This window comes from Numida meleagris, chromosome 1 (genome assembly GCF_002078875.1).
Source record: "Numida meleagris isolate 19003 breed g44 Domestic line chromosome 1, NumMel1.0, whole genome shotgun sequence".
NCBI classification, from domain to species: Eukaryota; Metazoa; Chordata; class Aves; order Galliformes; family Numididae; genus Numida; species Numida meleagris.
The window spans coordinates 193,512,255-193,539,170 of record NC_034409.1 but is presented as its reverse complement, the minus strand read 5'-3'; the positions used below and the strand labels follow the sequence as shown (position 1 = coordinate 193,539,170).

Sequence of the window (26,916 nt, the reverse complement as noted above, 5' to 3'; positions counted from 1 at the left end):
TAATTGTCATGGATTCTGTCATTGACAACTTGTAATTAGTGAGTCAAATCTAGTTAGCAAGGAGAAGTGCAGGGGGCACACACCAGTGTGGAGGAGATGGTTGAAGAGGTTATGATTGGAGGCAGCCTGGGCTGCATTGACCATGCCCTGGTTGAGTTTGTGATCTTGAGGAATGTGGGCCTGGCAAAGAGTGGAGTCAGCACCCTGAACTTCAAGAGAGTGAACTTTGGGCTGTGTAAGGAATTGTTGGATGAAATCCCCTGGGAAGCTCTCCTTAAGGACAAAGGAGTAGAGCAAAGCTGGCTGCTCTTCAAGGACGCATTTCTGAGAGAACAAGATCTCTCCATCCCTCAGCATAAGAGATCAGGCAGAGGAGTCAGGAAACCAGCATGGCTGTGCAAGGACCTGCTGGCCAGGCTGAGGGAAAAGAAGTGTAAGAAGAAAGTGGGGATGGGTGACCTGGGGAGAATGTAGGGATGCTGCCCGGATGTGCTGGGATGGGATCAGGAAAGCCAACTTCTGAGCAGGGGTCGGGGAGTCAAAATCCCTTCCAGTGTAAGAGTAGAGCAAGTCTGAGACTGACTCATGAAGATGAATGTGTACAAGTCCATGGGGTTGGACAACATGCATCCCAGGGGCCTGAAGGAGCTGGCTGAGGTGGTTGCTGAGCCGCTCTCCATCATGTTTGAAAAGTCATGGCTGTCAGATGAAGTCCCCGGGGGTGGAAAAAGAGAAACATCACTCCCATTTACAAGAAAGGGAGGAAGGAAGACATGGAGAACTACAGGCCGGTGAGCCTCACCTCTGTGCCTGGGAAGGTCATGGAACAGATCCCCCTGGAAGAGATGTTAAGGCACGTGAGGGATGAGCAGGTGATCCAAGACAGCCAGCATGGTTTCACCAAGGGAAGGTCGTGCCTGACCCATCCAGTGGTCTTCCGTGATGGAGTGATGGCATTAGTGGAGAAAAGAAAGGCAACTGATGTCAACTACCTGGACTTGAAAATGGTCAGTTCAGCTCACTGGGCAGTGAGGTGGTGAGAGCATGGCTGCCTGGGTGGATGGAGAGTTTTAAGGATGTTCTTTGTGCACAACGACTCTTGCCGACTTCAGCCCAATGTGGTGCAGGTGCAGCAAGGTCACAGATGAAGGCAGTGATGGAACTTGTGGGGCACAGTCAGTGCAGGAGTAATGGGATGAGCTCCCGTGCTTTGAGCCGGAGGGCTTTCAGCTGATGGGGGGTTGCCCGTGACATCGCTGGTGGGATGCCGAGCTGAAATGTTATTTGGACAGAGGGAGCCAGGTCTGCGTTAGACATCATCGTGTGAGCCTCTGGGATTTAAGATTGAGATTCCCTTCCCGCAGCATAAAGTCATCGGACTGACATCCCAAGATGGAGGAAGAAAATTGCCTTTGTTGTCAAATCCTTTCTGCTTTTTGCCGAACAATTATTGCGACCCTCGCGTGGCCTCTGCCTGCGACCGCTGGGTGCCCTTCATCTTCAAAAAAAAAGGAAAAGCAAAGCAAGAGCTTCTGCCTCGCACACAGATACATGAAAGGATCCGTCAGCAAACCCAGCAGTGGCTTCAGATGTTTCATCAAGGAGTATGAAATCTCATCGCAGCTGGATTACCCAGAAGCTTCCACGTTCTCGGAGGTCAAAAAGCAGCAGAATTGTGCGGAGCAGCGTGGGACGGCGAACCCAGGCTTCCTCTGCAGGCATGGAGGAGCTGCTTGTTTCGAGTGCTGTCTTCAGCAGAGCCCTGCTATGCTCCTATTCTTGCAGGCAGCTGCTAGCAGCTTTTTCTAGGGTTGTGGGTCAGTGTGTGTGTCCCCCCTCTAGGCTTTTTATGCTGCCAAAATTAAGGGAATTTTCTGTTGAGTAGAGGTGAAGGCGCTGCTTTCATAGGAAATCATTGCAGTCTGCGTCTTTACCTCGGTGGGATGCAAAGTATTTGACTTTCATAGAATCCTAGAATGGCCTGGGTTGAACAGGACTTCAAAGATCATCGAGTTTCAACCCCCTGCTGAGTGCAGGGTCGCCAACCACCAGCCCAGGCTGCCCAGAGCCACGTCCAGCCTGGCCTTGAATGCCTGCAGGGACGGGGCATCCACAACCTCCTTGGGCAACCTGTTCCAGTGCCTCACCACCCTCGGAGTGAAAAACTTCCTCCTAATATCCAACCTAAATCTCCCCTGTCTCAGTTTAAAACCATTCCCCCTTGTCCTATCGCTATTCACCCTTGTAAACAATCGTTCCCCTCCTGTTTATACGCTCCCTTCAAGTATTGGAAGGCCACAATGAGGTCTCCCTGGAGCCTTCTCTTCTCCAAGATCAACAAGCCCAGTTCCCTCAACCTTTCCTCATAGGAGAGGTGCTCCAGCCTTTGATCATCTTGGTGGCCTCTGGACCTGCTCCAAGAGCTCCACGTCTTTCTTGTGCTGGGGGACCCCAGGCCTGGACGTAGTAAAGTGTAGACATGCGTGCCAGTGGTGAGGAGCGGGGAGATGGCAGAGGTGAGGAGTGCAGTGGTGACATTTCTCCATAGCTGTCTGTGTTGGCTTTCCCGTGGGTTTTTCCCTATCCCTCGGTGCCATCACTCCGCTCATCTGGGGTCTCTGCGAACACTGTCCTTTAAAAGGGTTTCCTGGCAAGTGTGATTGCCAGAATGACATAGGGGGAAGGATGCTGAGCCCTGGGGGTTGGCGCTGCTGGAGGAAGGAGGGCAACAGGGAACCAGCGCCGCGCTTGGGGTGGGCACTCTGAAATATACCTGGCATTAATTGTATCCGGAGGCGTTTGACATGAATTCGTATTTGAAATCTGTGTTTGCTCGTTACCAGGGGGCTGATGAATGCCAAATCACTACGTTACTTTTAGACTATCCTTTAAATCGTGTCCCATTATCTGGGGTTCATTCCCCGTTACCTTTTCTGACTATAATTGGGCTTGGGCGAGTGAGATCCGAAATGAAGTGCTGATAACGAGGAGCATTGTTCATCGTTCCAAAGATAGCGAGGGTTTTCTCCTTCTCTCGCTCGCGGTGCGCTGAAGGCTGTAATTGTTCTGAGCTCTGTGCATTCAGATGCGTTCCATCACTGTCAGTGTGAATGTACCGCGTGTCCCCGCGCTGCTGGAGCACATGATCTGCAGGAATTTGCCCGTGGAGCTGAAGGTTTTCTGTCTTGATGCCTTACGAGGGCTCCGTGAGCAGTCAGTGGAAGGATAACGAAGTGACCGTAATACCTTTGGAAAGTTCACCGCCGTGTTTAGCTCAGTGACACAGAGAGGAAATTAGCTTTCCCTTCCTAAGGAACGTCTCCTCCTGAAGGAATGGGTGAGATCTCCATTTATCGAGCAGCTGAGATCAACAGGAAAATGCTCCTGGGTTCCTGCGGCGCTTTTAATAGAACGTGGAGGCAATGCCCCGAGGCTTTTCCTTACCCAAAGAAAATGGTTGGTAGCTAATGGATCCTGGCAGGGCCGGGGACACCTAGCACCAGCAAACATCACCAGATCCAATGGCTTAATGGATATAATTAAATTATATCGTTTGTATTCATGGGGATGGAGGGAACTCAGGAAAGGGAACCATGGTGAAGAGGAGCAGTGGAAAACCAAGGAAAAGAAGGAGTTTATTTACCGTCCCAAACGTGCACAAGTAGTGAAAAGAATGCGCCATGGAAAGGTTGTGTCAGTGGAGTTACAAAATACTGTCCTATGGAGTTTTACACTGCGGGGACCTAGGAAGACAATCAGGACAGCAGGAAGGAAAGGGCAGGCAAGGCGCTGTGCCTTTGCAAAGAGCTCTCTTTATCAGCGGTTCTTTATCAGTAGAATCTTTATCAGTGACTTATCACTGCTGTGAGCCAATCTTAAAGCATTGCCCTTTTATATACGGCCGAGGTTCTTGTTTGAATGCGACGCCTCTAAATGCCCCAGACCAAATTCACACCGCCATTGGATAACGATGGACAAGGGGGAATGGTTTTAAACTGAGGCAGGGGAGGTTCAGGTTGGATATTAGGAGGAAGTTTTTCACTCCGAGGGTGGTGAGGCACTGGAACAGGTTGCCCAAGGAGATTGTGGATGCCCCATCCCTGCAGGCATTCAAGGCCAGGCTGGACGTGGCTCTGGGCAGCCTGGTCTGGTGGTTGGTGACCCTGCACTCAGCAGGGGGTTGAAACTCGATGATCTTTGAGGTCCTGTCCAACCCAGGCCGTTCTATGATTCTATGATTGTACGACCAGGTACCTTCTGAATGTGGACGTGTCAATGTATGCTTTTCTTCCCAGGCACTTGCAGCCAAACCTCTGATTTCTGCAAGAGCCATTGCAGCGTTTCCCGTGTTGATATCAATTTTTAATGCTCCCGGGCCTTGTGCTCCCATGTCACGTCTCTGTGCTGAGCAGCCTGCTCCCACCCCTTGTCATTTTAAAACACAGCAGCTCGTCCCAGCCAGTCCTGGAGGGCTTTCTGTCCCTCGTGGAGCCACTGGATTCCTGTGTCTGTTTGAAAGTGCGGGAGGGCTTTCAAGATAAAAGACAGCTGCCTCCATTTCACTCCTCTATGGTAAATGCCTCTGTTTCCAGGCGTAGCTCAAGCACTGCAATTCCATTTGAAAATCCCGTTCATCTCACGCACCCGATGAGAACATTAAAAAAAAATACAGGAGGTTGTATGGTTCCTCTTCCACAGGCTGCCTATTATTCAGCCTGCACCTACAGTGCTGATGGATTAGGGCTTCCCAAGTACTTCAGAGGGAATTTGAGTACAATTTCCCATGGTGAGGCTTGCCTGGTGTCTTTTTCACTCTTTCTAAATCACCTCCTCACACAGATGCTGTGCTCACTTGTAGCAGGAAGGCTGGGCTGGGCTGGAGCTCATGTGCCATCTCCACATGTTCTTGCTCACCCCATGGCTGGGAACGGGGAGAATCCATGTAATTCTGCACTGAGATGAATTCGCTCGGATTCACTGACAGCAGTGACCAAGGAGATGATATGAAACCTCAAGGAGATGATATGAGACCTCAAGGTTGAGCCAAAGTTTCAGTCCTCAGTGTTGCCAACCCAAAAAGTTGTTAACAGAAAGAAAGACCCTTCAGGGGAAGTGATGCGGAAACAAGCTTCATGATGGCACAAATGGAAGTGCAGGATGAGGATATATCCTTCAATTTTTCATCCATTGGAAATTCACAGAAGCTGAGAAGCAGAGAATGGCTTGAAAGGAGGCTCCTGGGGAGAAGATGCACTTTGGCAAGAAGAGATTGAGCTGGGACAGATATTGCCGTTAAGCTTGGCGTCGTATGGTCTCGTTGTCTTTTTTTCAGCTGCTCACTGTTCTGTGGGGATTTAACTCTCTTTGTCTTCAATTTGAACCCTTCCTTAACTGTATTAATCTCATTTTTTCCATCGGAATAGATTTTTTTTTACATATGTTAAGGATTCTATGATTCTATATTTTGCCCCGATTGGAAGACATGGTGAGCTGCAAGCTCTCTCTTGTTACTCTTCAGATTCATAATTCCCCAAAGATAAAGTAGTATTAGGAGCAGTCCCCAGTTTTCTCTCGAAAGTGATTTCTGATTTCCATATTAATCAAAAATAGCTTTACCTTCGTACTCCCCTAATCCTAGTGACAACAAGGGAAGAAGATTACATTCCGTAGATGTCAGAAAAGCAATTAAAATTTGCACGCAAGAATCGAGAGGGGGAGGGATATCACCTCTGCACTTTCTGTGAGCTGAACAGGGGAATGCCCTGACCTCGGATGGTTTGTTTCTTGCTGAGTCCTTCCCTTTTGAAACACGGGGTGGAAAAGTCTTTAGTAGTCGCAGATCAGCACAGTGGCATTTGGATTGAGTGGTACTGGAGAGAGTGATTCGTGATGAGCAGGGAGGTGTTATGGGGGGCGAGGAGCGGCTGTGAAGGGCATTGAGTTTGCAGAGAGGGATACGTGCCTGCTGATAGCTCTGTGTGCTGGGAGATGTGCCTTGATCTTCGCTGATGAGCTGGGGAAACAAGCGTCATGGCAGCAGGAGGAATGGATGGAAGCAGGAGGAGACCACCATGGTCAAACTGGGGGGAAAGGGCTCATGGTGGTGATGACAGCACGAGGAATGCGCCTGTGGAGCTGGGTGGCGAGGCTGCGTTCCAGTGGTGTTGAACAATGAGAATTTGGAGGTTTGGGGATGGTATGGGGATTCCACTGGCCATCTGCCAGGACCCAGCCATATTAGCAGTGGGTTGTTAGGGCGGTATGGTTAGGTTGCGGTTGGACTTGATGATCTTTGAGGTCTTTTCCAACCTGAGCAATTCTACAGTTGTATGATACGGGTTCATTCAGGACATTCCATGGACAAATCGCGGGGTGGTGAGGCACAGGGCTGGTATTTCCATTTGCACATGGACATGGTGTTATTCAAGTTTAGAAGCTGAGGAGGAGGAAAAGCAAGGACAGAGTCGTGGAAACTATATGCTTGGAAGTGACAAAGGAGTACGGATCTATGTATTACTGCAACATGTAAGTGTGTAGGAGATGAATCTCCTTGGGGTTGGACTATTGTCCTTGGTCCTCAAGGCAGGGAAGTTCCCCATGGCTGTTCTCACAAATGTCATCTCGTTCTCCATTTTTCAGGTTGTTGGAGATCATACACTGAACTTATCCTGTATCTCTTGTAGTCCGTGACATGACAGAGCACCTCTGATATTATTTGGTAGTTACTGAACCCTTTGAATTATTTTAGTGGACGTATGTAAGTAGTCTGTGAAATGTGAACATACAACATACGGTTTCATACACTATAATTTTCATTCTGATACGTCTCTGACATTAAATAGAGCCAGTGTGTACCCAAAGGCTGTTCTTGTGCCTGGCGAGGTTGTACTGTGCCGTTTCATGGCTCCATAATTTAGGTTAATTGGAGCAAAAATCTCCTTTTGCACCAGATATCCTGCCATAAAGCTTTGCTTCTGATTTTGGGTCATTAAAAGCATCTTTAATTGTGACTGATGGAGCCCTTCGGAAATCTATTTTAGATTAAAACTCTTAAGGTATTACGCATTAGTCTATTTTTGATAGGGAGAAAATCTCCTGCATAAAGAGATGATTGTCTTCCTGCTTTTTTCATTGTGCTTTGGCAGGAGGTCGCTCGGGGGAAGCGTTAAAACTCACTCAACCAGAGCTGTGACAGTGACAAACTCGCCACGGGTCGTTTCTTCTCCTTGACATTTGCAAGTCAGCCAGTGAAGGGGCTTCACATATCTTGACGAGCTTCCTTGCCGTGGAACCACATTGCAGGGGGACTTTGCATTTCACAGCTAGAGTGGGAAGGACAATTTGCACACAGGTTTTAACCTTGCAGCTCCCAAACGCTCTTGAGCAGCCAAAGCCAGGCCATCCCTCCTGCTGTACCCAGACAAAAGTGCTGGGGTTGCCCTGAAGACACCAAGAGCGTTGGGTTGGACAGTGGAAGGAAGTAGTCTAGCAATGCCAGAAATGCATAAATCCATGCATAAAATGGGCAGATAGAGAGCTCCTTACACCTCATTGTTTCCCTTGCTCCACTTGAAGGCTGCAGACAACAAGGGGAATACACCAGCAAGTTGAGGAGGTGCAGACAGTGATGGATTCTGTGCGAATGGTTGCAGGAGGGAAAGTCTGTCTTGAAGAAAGGTGTTTTTTTAAAGGAAAGTCTCAGTCTTTATTTTAGGTGCTCTTTGTTCTCAGATGGAAGTTTTTTTGATTATGGTTGTTACCATGGGTGTAGACCCTCTGCCCCTGTGTGATGGGCCCATTGTGGCATACCGAGGAAATGGCCAAGAAGAAATCTCAGTGGAACGGGTGAAGAAGGACTGGTGGGAATTCATCCAGTCCTTTCTCCCGTGGCCAAATAGTGGAAAAGCTAAAGGCATGGTTAAGTCTTATAGGGGACTGGAGGAAAGGAAGGATTTTTTCATCAAGTGGGATTGCTAAGACCTTGGGCTTGTTCATCTTTCCCATAGAGTCATAGAATCACCAAATCATAAAGTCTGGAAAAGACCTCCAAGATCCCCAAGCCCAACCCCAGCCCACCCCCACCATCCCCACTGACCACATCCCTCAGTGCCACATCCCCATGGTTCTGGAACACCTCTAGGGATGGTGACCCTACCACCCCCTGGGCAGCCTGTGCCAGTGCCTCTCCATGAAGAATTCCTCCCTAATGTCCAATCTAAGCCTTCCTAAGTGCAATGATGTGCCAGCACCAGCGTGACTTCCAAAATAATGTTGTTGGGAGCCATGGGTCAGAGGGAGATGGGACCAAACTGTCCCATCAAATCTGATTTTTAGGGAGACATCTCCCTGTGACTTGTCTTGGTGTGGGTTGGATGACCCTATTGACATTAATCTAATAGTGACATAGAAGGCATTTACACATAGTTTCCTCTTACACCAACCTGGGATTTATAGCATTACTGTTGCTTTTCCAAGCAGAAAGCTGCATGATGAAATTCCTAATGATTCTAGGTGGGACTCTGCCCTGAGTTTCTTTGCTGTTGGTCATTTCAGTTTTGAAAACTGTTCTCAGAGTCCCCAACATCCTTTACGTTCACGACAGTTCTGGGTGGGTGACCTGGTTGGCAGTTTCACCATTTCCTTAACTTTAAATTTGGAGTAGAGAGAAATACAATTTCAAGTTCGGGAATTTTCATTTTTACACCAAAAAGACCGTATTTTTTGGTTGTCCCATGGATGAGCTCATGTAGACACTGGTAACTTCTCATTTCTCTGAGATGTTTCCCAGTACAGGGACGGCGCTGGGAATCTCCAAATGGATTCTCAGCGCACATTTTGAATTCAGTACTGAGGGCTCCTGCTAACATCCAGTGTGTTTTGAATCTCAGAGCTTTGCTCAGTGTTGTAATGTCTCGTTTTATTTGGGGACAAAAGCTCGGATTTGACTCATTGGTGCTGTGGGGAGACAGGGGCAGCATATTTTTGTTTCACCTAGAAAATGAAGCTATTATTCAGTTTTCCTGGCAATTGCTCGCTGCAAGGAGATATTGCAGGGAGATGATGACTCAGTGTAAATTAATTGTAACGCATTGATTTTGCACTTGTAAATCTAAGGAAGTTCATTAGTATTGAACCAGGCTGCACGAGCACTGGCTGCCCAGGGAATTGCCACTGTTTGACTGTAGCTTGCAGAACCCAAAAGCAAGGGGTCACCAAGCGCATCCAAGATGTCACCAAGCACATCCAAGATGTCACCAAGCATGTCCAAGATGTCACCAAGCACGTCCAAGGTGTCACTAAGCATGTCCAAGATGTCACCAAGCATGTCCAAGATGTCACCAAGCATGTCCAAGATGTCACCAAGCATGTCCAAGATGTCACCAAGCATGTCTGAGATGTCATCAACCATAGTGCCTCTCACTCATTAGCTTTGCTAACGAACACCAATTCAAAATATTGCCTCTGCTGCTCATCCCTCCGAAAATGCATCAAGCAAGAATGGTTCCAAACCAGGGGATGATCACTGGCAGAGCCAGACCTCCTGCATCCTATGCTAGAATCACCAAATCATTAAGTGTGGAAGAGATCATCTAGTCCAGCCATCAACCCATGCCCACCATGTCCACATTGGTCCTGCCAGGGCATCACTTTGCTGACCCTTGTGCCCTATCCCCTCTTGCCCCACCATCAGCCTCAGTGCCCACTGCCACATCTCAACCCCACTCTGTCCTTGTCACTGCAAGCCAGCAAATCTGCTTCACGTGGCAGCTCCTGCAGTCTGGGCTCCTGCATCCAACATCTTGCATCACCATGGGACCCCATGGAAGCCAGGAGACAGCCCAGTGCCTTCCTGCAGTGTGTGAAGCCATAAAGACAGTTGAGAAACGAGGAAGGGTCACCTAGTGCCCAGGGAGGTGGTGGAGTTACCGTCCCTGGAGGTGGTCATGAAATGTTTAGACATGTGTTGAGAGACATGGTTTAGTGGGGTTATTGGTGGTAGGTGGATGGTTGGACTGGATGATCCTGTAGGTCTTTTCCAACCTTGCTAACTCTATGATTCTATGATTCTAGTATTTTATGTCACTGAGGCTTTACAGAAATTTAAGTACATTCTTTGCATATAGCTTTGAAAATAGCCATATTAAAAAAAAAACCACAACTGTGTGCTGTGTATTCTCGTTCCCATTAGCATAGAGTCATTAAGGTTGAAATAGACCATGAAGATCATCTTACATATGCTAAAGACAAAGCAGAGGCCTGTCTGGAGTCTTGGTTGCTCGTCACATTGACTTGAAGCAGCCCCTCTTGAAGGCCGTGCAGAATTTCACAGGTTTATGCCAGAAGCAATGTAGGCACGGCAAGGAATTTCTGACATGCAAGGATCCATCCCTAGCACTGCATTGGGCATTTCTTAGGAAGGAGACCTTTTCCCCTGAGCATTCTGCAAGAGTTGTAGGAAAAATGGGTAATTATGCAGATTTATTGCTATTTTTTCAGTTTCAAGTGCCACCAATTAGCTCTTGTGGAGCGTCTTCTGGCTGGATGAATTAGTAGCAGCTTTCCACTGTTGGCTTTTCTCATCACAATGTTTAATACCACGGAGCGGTTCCTCTGGACAGCTCTTTCCTTTTCGAGTGCTCCTCATTTAAACCCTTGTGTTTTGCTGCTATTTCCAGTCCGAAGACATAACTCATCTCCCTTTTTCTGAGCTCATTGAGCTGTTCACGATGCGGGAGGAGGTGAAACATTGGATTTTCATCTTGTGCAACATAATGCTTTTTCCATCTCAAACTTCAGAAGGATTTCATTTTCCATCCCAGTTTCCACCCAAGCCCATTGCTGTAATTTGCAGTTCCTGGAGGGACCTGGTGGCTATGTGCAGTTTCCCAGGCGTGCTAGTGGAAGTGGTGTTTTCATGCTGCACTTGCTACCTGCAGCACGATGGCTCCTGAGGGATTTCCAAAGTCCCCACATTTTTACCAAGAAGTCGGCTTCTGGATTTAATTCTTGAAGGGATCGTTAGGAGCACGGCGCGTAATCCCCAAATCCTTTACATCTGCTACAACAAAGCCACCAAATCTTCCTTAAACACCATACAACTGTATGCCCTTCTAAAATTACTCAGTATGGAGCAAGCCAAGGAGCCCGGTCTGTGTGTTGGGAGTTGTGTTGGGAGAGGTTGAAGGGACAGCCTCTGGTTTGTAGGGACAGTGAGGAACCTTGGGAAAAACAGCCTTGTGGAGGAGATGATGGTCATTCCATACCTCTTCTGTAAGTCTGAAGTCTAGATGTACTTCTGTGATTTGTAGAATCATAGAATTGTTTGAGGTGGAGGGGGCCTTTAAAGGCCATGTCTCCCGCTCGCTGCAGTGAGCAGGGACACCCACAGCTCCATCGGGGGCTCAGAGGCCCATCAGGCTGACCTTAAGTCATGGAGAAACTGTAAAACCCCATTTGGAAGTGGGAGTCATCCTTAAGGTTGGAAAAGACCTCTAAGACGATCTCGTCCAGACATCAACCCACCCCCACCATGCCCATGTCCCCCAGTACTACATCTGCTCTTTTGTTCAACACCCCCGGGGACGGTCACCCCTTGGTCCTACTGTCTGCACTGCTGCTGACACAAGCCAGGATGCTGTTGTCACCCATCCCTGGAGGTGACAAGGCCATGGATGGGCCCTGGGCAGCATGAGTTGGGGGGACACCCAGCCCATGGCAGAAGTTGGGCTGGGGGGACTTTGAGGTCATAAAATCATAGAATCACAGAATCACCAAGGTTGGAAATGACCTCCAAGATCATCCAGTCCAACCATCCACCTACCACCAATATAACCCCACTAAACCACATCCCTCGACACAACATCTAAACGTTCCTTGAACACGATTCCAACCCCTTCCAACCCGGCCATGCTGTGATCCATCGTGGAGTCTGCTCTGTGTTTTCAGTCTGAACTGGGTGTCTGTGCATCGTGGGTAGACATCGACCACCTCTGTGGTGTCTGCACATCTATTATGTATTTTAGAGGAGTCTGTTCGGTTTCTAACAATATAAATATTTCAAGTTGAGTTACCAAAATCCCAAGGACAACAGCCCTTGCTTCATGAAGGGGCTTTCTAGGCCTGCCGATGAGGTCCCAGGTGTGCACTGGGAAGTGCTGCACCTCCTCCCCACCATCTCCAGCTGAGAAATCCCATAAGAAGTGCTTTGCAGTTTATCTTTACTCCTACACTCCATCTCCCACATCAGCAACCCACTGGAGCTTCCTCCAGCACTTCGTGCTGCCGCAGCACCCGCTGCTTCCACGTGAAGGTCTGAGGGCTGCATGCTCCTGATTTCAGCTGAGCAAACAAGCACTGGGCTGATCCCTGAGCCCTTAGGGCCTCTGTTTTGTCAGGTGGCTTCTCCCAGCCCGGCTCATGCCCCGCATCATGCAGGTGTGCTGTGATGGAGGGGATGCTTCTCTGCATCTCTGCCATCACCGACCATCCAGCGCTCACACAGTTTTCCCCATTTATCTGCATAGGATGTTGCAGCTGAGTGACACCAGGCCAGGTTTGGGATTTTCCAAGCCAGCCTGTCTGCCTCAATGTGCCAAAAACAAGCGGAAGCGGAGCTGCTGCAAATCTGTCTCGTTGCTCGAGCAAACAAGAGAACGCACCTCAACCGTAAAATGTAATCTGCTTAATTAGCTGTAATGGGTTTTCCAAGTCGGGCCGTCGTAGAAATCATTGTTTCATGGCAAGGAAATGGAAATGGCACTTCGCTAACCTTGTCACCCCTGGGCTGTGGGTTCCCATGTGTGTGCACTTTCCGCCGGGCAGAGTTCTGCTGGTGGGGGATGGAATCTTCACATGTCGGGGCGATGGAGTGTCCTTTGCTTTTCCTTTTTCTTGCAAACCTTTGGGAAGAGCAGCTCTCCCGGAGCAGCTGGTGCAGAAACATAAATCTAATTAAAGCTTTGGTTGAAACGGGTTTCTGTTTTAGGAGCACTAGAGGCAAGAGCACAGTTTATGCATTTCTTTACTAAGTAATGGGATTTCTGAGTTTGTTTGGTGGAGTGGGGGTGGTGGATCCCCATGAGTTGGGTGCTCATCTGCCTCTCAGCACCAGGACCTCGTCCTTTGTGACAATGATGAGGACCTGGGGACCACTGCGGGATCACTCTATTCCTCCTCTTTCCAACAGAACCTCTGCACTTTCTGGCGGGTGAAATTGAATTCTCTTTTTGCAGGACCTCGTTTTTTTCAGCTCTGGAATGGAGCTTTGCCAGTTCAAATGTTCTGTGTTCTCCACTCCCCTCCGGCACGATCTCAGGGTTATCTCCTGGCCCAAATACATGTGAGAGACCCATTTATGCCTTTTAACACCCAAAAACCGGTTTTGCTAATATTCCGCGCGTGCTCCATCTGCTGCCGTGTTTGTGGAGAGCTGATGTATTTCTCTGCGAGCAATTTGCTGAGCTGGGCCACGTCCAAAATGTCCAAAATACCATATGGATGTTTTAATTACCATTTAAAAATTAAATGTCCACATTAGGGGCGTGGTGAACCCTAAACCGGAGTTCAACCCAAGCTTGGCCTCTTCTTGCAAACTCCAAATATTTTAACTTCTCTCCATGCACGGAGCTGGGACCCATCCCGGGGGGGTCTGATGGGGGTGAGGGACGGGTTCTGCCCCAGAGGGCGGTGGGCACGGCCCTGAGCTGCCAGAGGCAGAGACGAGGGAGCACTGGGACACCACTGTGACATAGGGTGGGGGATTTGGGGCGCTGTGTGGGGCTGGGGGTTGTGCTCCATGATCATGGAATCACTGAGTCATTAAGGCTGGAAAAGACCTCTCGGATCCCCGTGTCCAAGCCCAACCCGTTCCTACCATGACCACTAAACCAGGTCCCAACCCAGCAGCTTAACGAAGGTTTCTTGAGTAAGAGAAGCTCCAAGCAGCGTGTGGCCACATTGGTGGCTTTCTGCCTGCCCCTCTCGTCAAAGCAGGTGCCTTGTAAGATTTCGGATGAAGGATGCTCCTCCTGTTTCTGGACACTACATTGAGCTCTGCCAATGGACCAGGTCCCATGGGGTCATGGAATCACAGAGTGGTTGGAGTTTGAAGGGACACTTAAGGGCCTTCTGGTCCCACTCCCGGCGATGAACAGGGACATCCTCCTTGTCACCCCATCCAGAGTTGCCACAGAAACTCTCCTGCATGCCAGAGCAGAAGCAGACTGGGAGTTTCTGCCACTCCTGCCCTGCCTGGGACTGCAGTAAGAATTCACTACTGAGCAACATTTGCACTTCTGCAGCACCACACACAGAACCAGGGAGACTTCTTCCTCTTGATGTGGCCTTCTCCAAATCTGGGTTTGCTGCAGTTTTTTTTTCCTTCCAGCATCATCTGTCCGTGCTGCTTATGTCAGCATAGCAGTGAGCCTCAGTAGATGGCAGGATGGAACCTGGGGACTGGCATCCTGGGCTGGGGATGGCTCCAGCAGTATGGCATGAACAGAGGTGGGATGCCATGGGTGGAAAGACATGCACCCAGACAAAGAAATACATATTCAGCATTCAGCATGGAAGTAATTATTCCATTAAAGATGCATGAATCGAGCTTGCTTGGCCTGAACCACGTCACATCTGTAAGCAAGCGAGAGCGACAGGCGTCTTCTGCCAGTGAAGGGAGCAGATGTGACTCTGAATACTCAAGGGAAGCAGAGTTTTTCAGAAGAAAAGAAAGGAACCCAGTCCCTTTTCTGATCGTAACCCCACTTGAATTTGTCGTTCTGGATCTGCGCAGTTTGCCTTTGCAGAAGCCGTGCTGCGGCAGCCCCTCGCCTGCCACGCACTCTGATGTGCTGACCTGCAATGTTAGAGCAGCCCTGGAAGATGCTCTCCATGATATTCAGGGAAAGTTAGACGAAGACACCTCCGGACAGGATGAAAAACGAGTGACTTGCAGTCGCTGTCAGCAGGAAGAGGAGTTGTGCCTCCATTTCCTTTATTAAGTATAAGATAGTGGCTCAGTTAAGGGGTTGATGGAGCCATTATATGCTTCATCCCCAATTACTCTGGAGAAAAGAAAAACATTGTACTTCTTTGGAAGTAATTATTTTTATAAGAGACGAGGAAGGCAAGGAGCAGCTCAGCCTGGGGGCGGTGCGTGCCGTTGCCTCACAAACCTACTGCAGCTCTTCCAAAGGGCTCAGTGAAGTCCTTTAGCGAGGGCTGGAGGTAACAGTGGGCTTTTCTGGTGAGCTGAGTGTAGGAATTCGGCAGAGGTGTGTGCTGGGAGCTGGCTGAGATCCCAGCATCTGAAATGGGGGGCTGTGATTTGAGAGGTCCTGCTTGGGAACAGGGTCCTGCACAAGGACAGCCGGGGCAAGGGGGGTCTGCAGGGCTTCTGTGCAAGGAGCAGGTGGGCAACCTGGGTGGCTTCAGCCTAAGAAAGTTCTGATCAAAGGATTGAGGGAGAGGTCAGTGGGCTTAGAGGACATGATGAGTAAAAACATGACTCCTCGTTTCTGTAGTACAAGGACTAGGAGGCATCACGTGAAGGCAACAAGATGCGAAAGATGCCACTTCTACAGCAAGTGGTTGGGATGTGGAGACCCAAGGCTGAAAGATTCTGTAGTTCAAGGGAAGACATGAGGAGACCATAGAAGAGAATTCCACCAAGAGGCAAATAATAATAAATGTCAATAAATGATAAATTGTGAACAATAAATAATGAATAGATGCACTGGATACAACATGTAGCTCAGGAACTCCTCAGGCTGCAGATATCTGGAGGCTTCAAGAGCACTGGAGGGAATCATCATCATTTCATCTTTCTTTATCTCCTCCCCTGGCATCCTAGACATAGGGTGGTCTGCTGTCAGGGGCAGGATAGGGTCAAGACAGTCCTTTGGTTTGATCCAGTGCAAGCACTCGTATGTGCTGTGTCCCAGTCTTGGCAGTAAGGCTGGATGGGGCTCTGAGCACTGGTGGAGCTGTGGGGGTCCCTGTTCATTACAAGGAGTGGGACAGATGGCCTTTAAGGATCCCTTCCAACTCAAACCGTTCTGTGACCCCGTGATAGTCCACGCTTTGTGTCAGTTGAGTAGGAATTCGTTGCACTTTTGGGCAGGGCACTCTTTGCCCTGCGTTTGCTTTTCATGGTGGTTTGGCAGAGAGGTGAAGACGTGCTGGGCATCAGGAAAGCCACCAGTCTGGGAATCTGGACACTTGATGCAGAAAATACCTTTCTTTGTGTGAGCTGTAATGTACGTATCTATAAAAAGATGCTATTTGCCTTCTACATGCTCAAAATCTAGCCTTGTGCTTTTCACCGTGGCTGCTAAACTGGGACACTTCACCTCTCGACAGCAGAGCATCTGTGGCTGCTGGCATCCCAGGAGAGCTGGTTCAGCGGCATCGACTGCTGGCAAGCTGGTTTCCACCAGCCTGGGATTCCTTTGGGGAAGGAACGACAATCCAGAGGTGATTATTTCTTTGGTCATAAGGTAGGAGGAACAGGAGGAATGCTACATGGTGTGAGGTGGGGGTCGGCCTCTTCTCCCGCGTAACTGGTGATAGGATGAGAGGGAATGGCCTCAGGCTGTGCCAGGGGACTTTCAGGTTGGATGTTAGGGAATACTTCTTCTCCAAGGGAGGTCAGGTGCTGGAATGGGCTGCCCAGCGTGATGGTTGAGTCACCGTCCCTGGAGGTGTTCCAGGAATGGGTAGACATTGTGCTGAGATACGTGGCTTAGTGGGAAATACTGGTGATAGGTGGACGGTTGGACTGGATGATCTTGGAGGTCTTTTCCAACCTTGGTGATTCTGTGATTCTATGATTCTGCCCCCATAAGTTTGGCAGTCTTCAGCTATCTCTCATAACTTACTTTGTTTGCATTGTTGGGTCGGTTGGAGCCACAGTAGGGGTTCTTTTTCTAGGGCTTGCACTTTGAGCAACGAGCAGTTTTGTTTTATCCTTAGTGGCTGTTTGTATCTCTCGTTGGATTCGTCAAATGGAGGATGGAGTAAATAATGGCGAGGAGCATTAATACCGCCTGACCTAAGCAGTTCTCCAGAACTTCTTTCCCATAGAGACTTGTCTAAACATAGGAGGGGATATGGCACATCTCGTGCCCAGAAGTTATATTGATCGACAGTCTGTCAAGCTCTGCCGCTGTGCTTTATTTATAGAATGTGACTTCAACCATCAAACTGTCTCACTAATATTTTCAGACAGTTGCTGTTGGTTTTCAAGATGAGTTTTGCTCATACAAAAGCTTCCTGAACCCAGACAGCTGCAGTGAGCCCTGGGAGGTTTCTAGCTGTTGTCTTTTCATCGAATCATGGAAGCATTAAGATTGGAAAAGAGCTCTGAGATCGTCAAGTCCAACCACCAACCAAGATAGGTGGGCACAGGTGGGAAGCCAACTGAGATGGACGTGAAATGGGACTGGAAGTGGGAATTATTTTGTTTGACCCAGCACCCTTTAGCTATACTGGACCTTAAAAAATTGCCAGTGCTGAGCAAGCTGCTCTGGGTGGCCCTGGGGAAGCAGAGGGACCTGGGTCCCTCAGTAGCACAACTGCACAACATGAAGTCATGAGGGTAGCCCTTGAGCAGCTGTTATCATCAGTTACCTTGTTTAAATGTCCGATTTTCATAGGATTGGATGGCATCACTGACAGCCTTCTGCGGTAACGAGGGTGAGATATGGCTCTACAGCTCTGTGAAAATGTATCCCCTACTGAATTTCAACCTGAGTACACAGCCTGACTGCTGGTCTATACTGATGATGCTGTGGGTGCCTTTTCAGTCCCCATGAGGATTGTCTTTGCACAGCCATTGGTAACAAGCAAGAAATAAGTAGCTGCTTACATGTGTATGTGTATATATATATTTTTTTAAAGGGGCCTATCAGCTGGAAAAGGAACAAAATGTGAAAGGTCTGCAGGAAAATGTGTAGGTTGTCAGCTGCTGGAGCTAATCTTTCTTAAAACAGTCGTCTGATGAATAGATAGAGCTCGTTTGACTGCTCTGCTCTTGGGCTGATGAGGCTTGAAACAGTAATAAGGGGGTGGCACTTTTTCAAGGGAGTGAATGTATTTATTATCCTCAGAGACCTGAGAAACGCTGGATTCTCAACCATCCATTAACTTGCTCTTCAGAACGGTTCCACCCTTGCTCTCAGCTTTTCCTCTATTTTTACATCCATTTAGCGCGAGTGGGCTGGAGTAGCTCCATGGTGGGGCGGTGAGTGATGGGATGGGAACGGGAGATGAGCTGCACAATGGAAATGGGATGATCCATGCCATGTGAACCCAGCCCGAGCTCACCGCCGCGCCGTGGGACACGTGCATGTCATGATGCTCATCCTTCATCATGCCCAATGTTGGGTAGAGCTCACCACATATGCCATGGCTTCTGAGTGCACACCATCAAAACAAGAGTCGCTCAGATTCTTGTAATTTAAAATATGAAGCGTAAAACAAGGTAGAAATCAGCTCAGTTGGGCTCCTGCTCCTTCCCCCTGAGGTACAGATGCGTCTGGACTTACTTTTGATTTGGAAAGATTGTAAATTATGGGCTGTAGATTTAGAGCTGTAAGATGAGTTTCGGTACAATGGATTCACCCTTCAAAAGACAAGAGGCCAAATTAAGCTTGGGGGTAAATGACATGAAAAGGATGAGGCATGTCTTGGTATTTCAGTGTTAAATTTGATCTGAGTTTGCAGTGAAGGATGATAACGTCTTGAAATGCAGTGACAGTTGAGTACGGTCATTGGATCGTTTCTGTAGTGTTTGGGTGGACGTAAAGATGTTAGCGTATCCAACGGAGGGCTACAGGGATGGGGAAAGGTCTGGAGGGCAAAATGTGTGAGTGGCGGATCAGGTCCTTTGGTTTGTTTGGCCCAGAGCAGAGGAGCCTCCCTGAAGGGAGGCTCACGGTGGCCTGCAGCCCCTCTTGGCCCTACAGCTCCTCTTGGCCCTACAGCTCCTCATGGCCCTACAGCCCCTCATGGACCTACAACTCCTCATGGCCCTACAGCCCCTCATGGCCCTACAGCCCCTCATGGCCCTGCAACTCCTCATGGCCCTACAGCTCCTCATGGCCCTACAGCCCCTCATGGACCTACAGCCCCTCATGGCCCTACAGCCCCTAATGGCCTGCAGCCACCTTTCGGCAGCCCCAAGCTGCTGGAGTTAAGGATCATTTGAACATCTTCTTAGACATAGGGTTTGAGGCATCCTTTCAGGCCAGGAACGTTCAGGTAATGGTAGAGCACGTGTTGTTTAGATCTCTGCTGCTCATCATTGCCAAAATGCCGTAGCACTTTGTCTCTGGAGACTTGATTCCCAGTGCAGAATTAATTTGCAGATGGCCTTATCAGCTATTTTCTCTCAATAATCACATAATTAGGTGTGTCCCTTCTGCTGTCACTGCCACCAGCAATCAGCACTGAGGAGTGTAGCTGCAGGACTCGTTGGATCTGCGTCAGGAAGCCAACGTGGTGTCTGCTGTCTAATTTCTTGACTGCATGGTCATTGAGTCCCTTGGTCGTTCATTGGCTCTTGTGGTAGTGCTGCAAGTGTCTGAACAGCAGCGTGGGGCCTCGGTGATGGTGCCTCAATGGGTCAAAGTGTGCTTTTATGCAGTCCTGCACTTAGATAAGGGACCTTGTCATCCGTCCCCGTAACAATACCGGTGACACAGTGCCATGAGCCGTGTATCAGTGCTTGAGGATTTGTAGGAGAAAAGAGCAGAGGGGAATATTTTGTCTTGTAAATGAATTTGGGCTGCTTGCAGCAATTTAAGCCGCAATCAGATAAAGGCCAGCGGAATCCATTCTTGAGAAATTAAACGGCACATTTTGGAAATGAGCATTCTGAGCGACAATTAATTCAGCTGGTCATCAGTGGAAGGCTTGGAACAAGGACCTGGCTGTCTGCGCTCCCAAGCTGAAGAGAGGCAAACTGCATTTCCATTCTTTTTTCAAGAGACTCAAGAGGATGTAAGCCCTGCTGAGACCTGGCACGAGCGGGGCTTAGTGCTGTGCTGGCTGCTCTGTTACTCAGATGCTCCAGACAGCTCCGCTTTTGATCTGAAGCTGCAAACAGAGCTGTACGCTGCGTGATGCTGCGGTGGATGGATGGGCTGTACGGATGCTGCTCAAAATCAACCAGATCCATTTCAGAAGGATTTTGGTATGAGACAGCCAGACCAATTCAGCATAACATAGTCAGATCATTTCTTAAGTATTCTCAGTGCTTTGTCTTCTCCAGTTTTCAAGGCCTTTGGTGATATTGTTTTCATGCTCTTCAGTATTTTGAGCGAGCTTCTTGATTTTCATCCTGCAACTCATGTGGCCTCATCCAGGATAGATGGAGCCATCAAGGGTTGGACCAGGTGGAGCCAGAGGTCCCTTCCAGCCTCAGCCACTCTGTGATGTAAAGGACTGTAGTGTGATTTCAGGGATAAACCACTTCCAGTCAGGGGTAAACCATCCTAAAAAGCAGCCAGGGTAAAAGATTTGTCCTAAAGGGTGGTGGGAGGCGGTGGAGTCACCATCCTGGAGGTGTTGGCGGTGTCACACTAGGTGACGTGGTCTAGAGGGGTCACAGCCATGGGCTGATGGTTGGACTGGATGATCTCACTGGTCCTTCCAACCTTAATGATTCAATGATTCTATGAAAAAAACCCATCCAGACATGCCTTACACAGCATGCTGAAGTGGTCCATACTGAGCGCGTGTCTACGGTTGCAAACACAACTCAATTGCACGTAGGCAGTAAAATACATAGCTGGAAATATAAGCCGACTGCTTTATTATGAGTGCTCTGAGTGCAATCCTGAAGGATCCTGGGCCAAACAAAGCTGTTGCTTGAGAACGTTTGAAGGTTCCATGGGCCACACTTTTGATTTATCTTCTGAACTCATTTCTGAGTGCATCTCCTAAAGGCGTGCACGTTACAAATTGGGAGTGGGTAGCTGGGACTTGCAGCCTGAAAGCCATGAATCAGAAGCATCGTTGCCCCAAAGAGGACAGAGCAGAGCTGGAAGGAATCCTTTAGAAACATTCAGAAATGCATGAAAAATTAAAGACGGCTTTAAAATGCACGCTTGATGTGGCCCTGCATAGTTATTGCATCGTAATTTTTAGACTAGTTCAGTTTGTGCTGCTCAGATCTGCAGAGCTGCGTCCTCCGTGGGGAGAGCACTGAATGAGCGCTGGGTTTCTTACTGCTATTGATTGTGGAGGTGGTGTTAAATTAAAACAAGAAAACAACTCTTGATTTCTTCTGTGAGGGTCCTGGTAAATGTCGTCCAATATGTTTTCACTAATTTTCTTTGCCTCTGCATTGTTACTGTAGCAAGGCCCCAAGATCCAGCAGAGCCAAGGTCCCATCTCAAATACAAACCAAAGGATATTTTCCATCCTTGACATTTTCCTATCTCCAGCCAGCGCCCCGTGGAGACGCTCAGAACTCAAGACAAAGGACACAATTATTCCCACTTGCCGTTGTTTTTGCAGATCAAAGGTGAAGAGACAAGGCCAGTGGGGTACAGGGACTTGGGTTGGCCATGGCGGGGGTGGAGCAGCTGCAGCTTTGGCTTTCCCGAGGAGGTAGATTTGTGGTCATTTAGGGGGGGGATGGAGAGGAGCCAACAAACATCCGTCGATAATGGCTTGAGTATTTCTACACCAAGCAATTTCTGAGCCAAACGTTCTTCCCCTCGCCCAACGTGCCGCAGTTGTGCTATTTTCTTATCTCGGAGTACATCCAGAAAGAGGAGCACATCTCACTTATTTTCCAGCCCCTCTCCCATCCCTTTGGAAGAGGAAGGAGAGGAGTTCTTGCTAGAGGTCAGCACTTACCAGAGGTTGTGTGATTGGAGCAGGAGATGAATAGAGCAGGGCTGGCTGCAGCTTTTCACGTCTGATGCCATAAAAGTTCCCCTGATTAAATGACATCTATCTGAAGATCCCCATAGCTTTCTTTCAAAACAACAGAAGATACCACAGGAGGTGAGGTGCAGTCCTACTGAGCAGAAGCAAAACCCAGGAGACAGAAAGAAGACGAGTGAACACACGGTGTCTCCATCTGCCTGAAATAACCACGCAGGCTTTGTGTAGTTGACTGTATGGAAAAGATTACCCAAAGCCACAGCTTTCCTGCGCAGGCCCCTGAAGGAAGGTGGTCTGATTTATTTCAGCCTTGGTTTTCGTGTATAAACCTCGTGTTGAAAGTTTGGGTTCGTGGGTTCCTCCCCTGGGATTCAGGACCTGTCTGGGGGATTAACCAGCGGGTAAGGTTGTCCATCATCCAGGTACCATCCACAGCGCATTTCTCAACACCCCCATCAGTTTCTGAACTTGTGTGGAGGAGATGAAACCTCTGATGTGTGCTTCCTTGGAGGTCTTTGGAGGGCACCTGGATGTGGATGCGCTGCTGGAGCAGGAGTCACACCAGGAGGAGCTCCAGATTCCTTCCAAGCTCAGCCCCTCCATGGTCCTGCAAATGGCCGTTGTTTAGAAACCATCCATCCGGGCCACTTACATGGGCAGCACTCCTGGTTTGGCCCATGGTTATTTTCTTTGATGAAGCAAGAACAGGCAGGGATGGTGCTGATTTAAGTTCCTTGTCATTCATGCTCTGCTTGCAGTCACTGGATCTGCAAATAACTTTACGAGGAGCTCCTTGATTGCAAAAGGGCAGCATATTCCCAAATACGTCGACAGCGTAGTTTTATGTAGCCTCAAAAAAAGAAATGTTACACCGCTGCTTATCCAGCATTAACTGCAGCAATTTTTAATTAACCCGATTTAGAAGCCAAATATATCACTGATGAAAATGAGAGGGTAGAACATGCCGTCATTTATTCCAGCACAGTGGTCACGACTGTTGAATTAGAATTTATTCAAATGAACTTCACCGCATTGCTGCAGCAGTCGGCTGCGTGCCGGGTGCCAGGTTTTGGAAAGCTGTGCCTGCGAGGAGCAGCGTGCTGGGGGCACGGCAGGGGGAGAGGCTGCAGCGTGTTTGTATGGCTGCTCAGAAAAAGGGAGGAAAGATCCGTTCTGGATTTTATTTAATAAAGCAAAAGAGATGAGGTGTGAACTGATTGCTCATTCCTGCATTCCTGTCTTTGCTGGCCACCAGCAGGCAGCAGCAGCTGAGCTTGGTGAGGAAGGATGCTGGGGGTCCGTTTTGTCTGCTGATAGAGCCACACTGCTGGGGGGTGAAGGGCAGAGAACTGCAGAAATAACCAGGGGCAGTGGCGATGCTGGGAGGCGCAGCAATCAGAGTACCATAAAATAGAAGGGAGAGTAAAGTGGAGAAGGGAAGAGTAGAATAGAGTAGAGAGTAGAGCACAGTAGAGTAGGATGGAGTAAATTTGAGTGGCGTGGAGTAGGATGGAGTGGAGTGGAATGGAGTAGAGTAGAGAAGAGCAGAGTAGAGTAGAATGGAGAAGATTTGAGTAGAGTAGAGTAGAGCAGAGCACAGCAGAACAGAGTAGAATGGAGGGAAGTGGAGTGGAGAAGAGTGGAGTGGGGTGAGGTGGGGTGGGGTGGGGTGGGGTGGAATGGAGTAGAGTGGGGAGGAGTGGACTGGAGGTGGACTGAGTGGAGTGGAATTTAGTGGAGTGGAAAAGAGTAGAGTAGAGAAGCAGAGTAGAGTAGAATAGAGTAGAATGGAGTGGAGTGGAGTGTAATGGCATGGAGTAGAGTAGAGTAGAATGGAGTGGAATGGAACTGAGTGGAATGGAATGGAATGGAATGGAATGGAGTGGAATGGAATGGAATGGAATGGAATGGAATGGAGTGGAATGGAGTGGAATGGAATGGAATGGAATGGAATGGAATGGAATGGAATGGAATGGAATGGAATGGAATGGAATGGAATGGAATGGAGTGGAATGGAATGGAATGGAAAAACAAGCGCTCCAGGAGGGAGCAAAGGAAGATGTGTTCCATTCAGTCTATTTGAGGGATTTATGCAGAAGCACATAGGAAGGGACAGAGCTGTTTGAGTGTCACCATTCTTGGTCTGTAAAATTTCTAGCAAAGGGAAGTAGTGCAATAAGCCAGAGCAAAGTCAAGCAGACTGAGGTGTAGAGAGTGTGTGTCATGTGTGGTTTTCATGGAAATCAAGAACTTATAATAAAGTAGAGGATGGATGGATGATTCCTGAACCATGTGTGACTGCATGTTGGGAGTGTTCTGTTTTTGCCTTGTTGTGACAGTTGTCTTTGGCATCACTGAGTGCAGTCTTCTCCATGAAGTCTTGTTTTCCCTTGGCTTTCCCAGTTTGGCTGGTTCTGTCTTCTGCCCCTGGGGTGGAGTGTCCCCAGTGTGTGGCGGTTTGCTATCTGGCTCTTCAGGTGCCTGTGATTCCAGCTCACCAAGCCAGCACGTAGCCTAAATGATTTCCCCCTGAACTCCCTCTGACCGATCTGACTGAAGATGATGGAAATTGAAGATGCTCCGTAACTTTCTCTAAAGTGCCCATTAAAACCTCACATTACCAGGTGTCTTCAAATGGTCTGAGCTGCCTTGCATGTTCCTTCCAGGTGGCTTGGCAAGTAATGGGGTCTCTCCTCGGGATGGCAGCTGTGCAGTGATGGGTGAATATAAGGGCTGGCATGTTTTTGTCCTTTAGCAAGAAGCTCTGGCTGATGGAAGCACTGAGTGGAAGCATTGGGAATTATTCACTTAATGCCCTTTAGGGTTAGCTAACTGTGATGCCTAACTGAAGTTTGTGATGTGTCACTTGCTAAGTGACACATCAAGCTACTATGGCCACAAGCAGCCAAGGAAAACCTTTAGAATACAGCTGTGCCTCTGGTTTTTCCCTGAAATTCTGAATTTCCCAGAATTTCACTGAATTCTGCATTCAGTGCATGTAATTTCTCGGTAGCTTTCCTCAGAGCACATTGAATGTGCCCATGTGCTACGTTCTGGTCATTGTCCTCATTTTTGAGTGGAATAAAGGTTAAATATTGATGATGTCACGTGTAAGTCTGTGGAGCACATTCATCGTCCTTCCTTTGCCCTGGCCAACTGAGAATATTCACCTCCCACCTATGCTGATGGCCTCTTGGTTCGCGTGGATGGTTTCTTTCTTTCCATGGATGCTGTCCTCTTCTCTCACTGCTGTTGGATGCCTCATTTCTCCCTTCTTCTCATTGCAGGTTACCCAACGGGATATCCCACCGCTGCCCCAGCCTACAACCCAAACATGTATCCAACCAGCAGCCCTGGCTACGCCCCAGGTAAAACAGCTTTGTGTATGGATATGGGACTTGGTAGAGGCTGTGGGAGCACTTACAGGTGGCTGCTCAGAGCACAAGCCCAACTTGGTGTGCTTGTCAGCAAATGCTTGCTGAGAAAGGGGACTTGGTTAACTCTGCCATCAACTTCACACTGCACTTCAGGAATACTTCTCCATTGCTTCCGAGCCATGACTTACACCTCAGTACTAATCCCAGTGATTTTTCAGCCCTCATTGCTGCCATTACCTGCACAGTGACACTGGTAGTATTTCCAGAACACCACATGTCATCTCCCTGAGATTGCTTTTCCCTTCCCCGTGCTTATCTTTCTTTCCTTTCATGTAATAGATGGAGAAATTTCGGAAACTGTGTCCTGTTTGGTGTCTTCATCTCCCATGCCGCGTTCCCTTTCTTTGCTGTAGTGCTGGCAGGCTCCGGTCTGTCCCAGCATCCTACTGTCCTACTGTCCTGGTGTCTTCTGTCCAGCTCCTGCCCTTCACATTGCCCTAATCTGCCTCTTCCAAAGCTGTAGCAAGTTCTGTCCAGCCAAGTTCAGACACTGTCCCATTCTGGTATTCCAAGGTATATCAGCCACACTCTAAAATCTTGTTTTCCCTTGGCTTTCCCAAATTGAGCAGTTCTGTTTTCTGCTGTGGGGGTATATTTGTCATCTTCTCCCTCCCAGCTTTCTGTGAAAGCTCAGCTCAGCTCAGTCCTTCATTCCCCTCTCCACCACTCCCCATCTGTCTCTGGGAAACCTTATTTGTGGGTACAAATTCTGGTCCACCCTTGCCCTAATGACCCAGATGTGTCTCCTCCCAGTTTTCCCCTATCTATCCTAGCTGGGATTTCACTGCGATTTTGCAGGGTTATGAATGAAGCCATGTAGTGTGGATGACTCTGTAAGGGAACTGTTGTAAGGAAAACTGTTGGTTTTCGTGTGCTTCTAGAACAGTCTTTAGATGTGTTTCATCCCAAAACATGCAATACGAAGCAGGTAGAGTCACGAAAGACTTTGCTCCCCAGGAGGTGCTCGCCACTCTTAAATTCCCCTGAAAGATTTAATGCGGAAATCGTGAGGTGAGAAGAGCTCTGCAGTGTAAAATTCCACACGTGAATTGGGAGCCTGTCCTGCCAGAGGCGGGCAGCATCCTCCATGGGATGTAAATAGAACACATTGGCCTGGAGATTATGAAAACATGAGTGTGTGGAAAGCAGCAGTGTGTGCAGAGCAGGCAAGCTAAAAGCAGCATGTTTACCTTTCCAAACAAGTCTGGAAAAACAGAAGGTGACTGCACCGAGTGGTGAGAAGTGAAACTGGGGGCTTTGTTGTCACCGTAGGATTGCTCAAACCCCAAATATAAGTTGTTATAGACACAAATAGCAGGCAGTGGTAGAGCAAAGTGGATGGCTTCTCGCTTGTTCCTTGAGTCTGAATCAGAATTACAGACTCATAGAGTCACCAAGGTTGGAAAAGACTGCCAAGATCATCCAGTCCAACTGTCGACCCATCATCAATATTTCCACACTAAACCATGGCCCTTAGTACAACATCTAAACAGCACAAGACTGCAGTTCAAAGAGGTGGACAAGGGGCACCTTCCCTTCCCTTCCCTTCCCTTCCCTTCCCTTCCCTTCCCTTCCCTTCCCT

The 26,916-nt window shown here is 48.6% G+C and overlaps 1 protein-coding gene across 8 annotated transcripts in view; it reads left to right on the top strand.

Annotated features, from left to right (window-relative positions):
- FAM168A (family with sequence similarity 168 member A) overlaps positions 1-26,916 on the top strand; it is a 147,138-nt gene that overhangs the window by 100,971 nt on the left and 19,251 nt on the right. For all 8 annotated transcript variants that reach the window (XM_021384118.1, XM_021384123.1, XM_021384122.1 and 5 more), the window contains one exon: positions 25,185-25,265. In XM_021384118.1, coding sequence (XP_021239793.1) covers positions 25,185-25,265 — 81 coding nt within the window. The remainder of the gene's footprint in view (positions 1-25,184; positions 25,266-26,916) is intronic.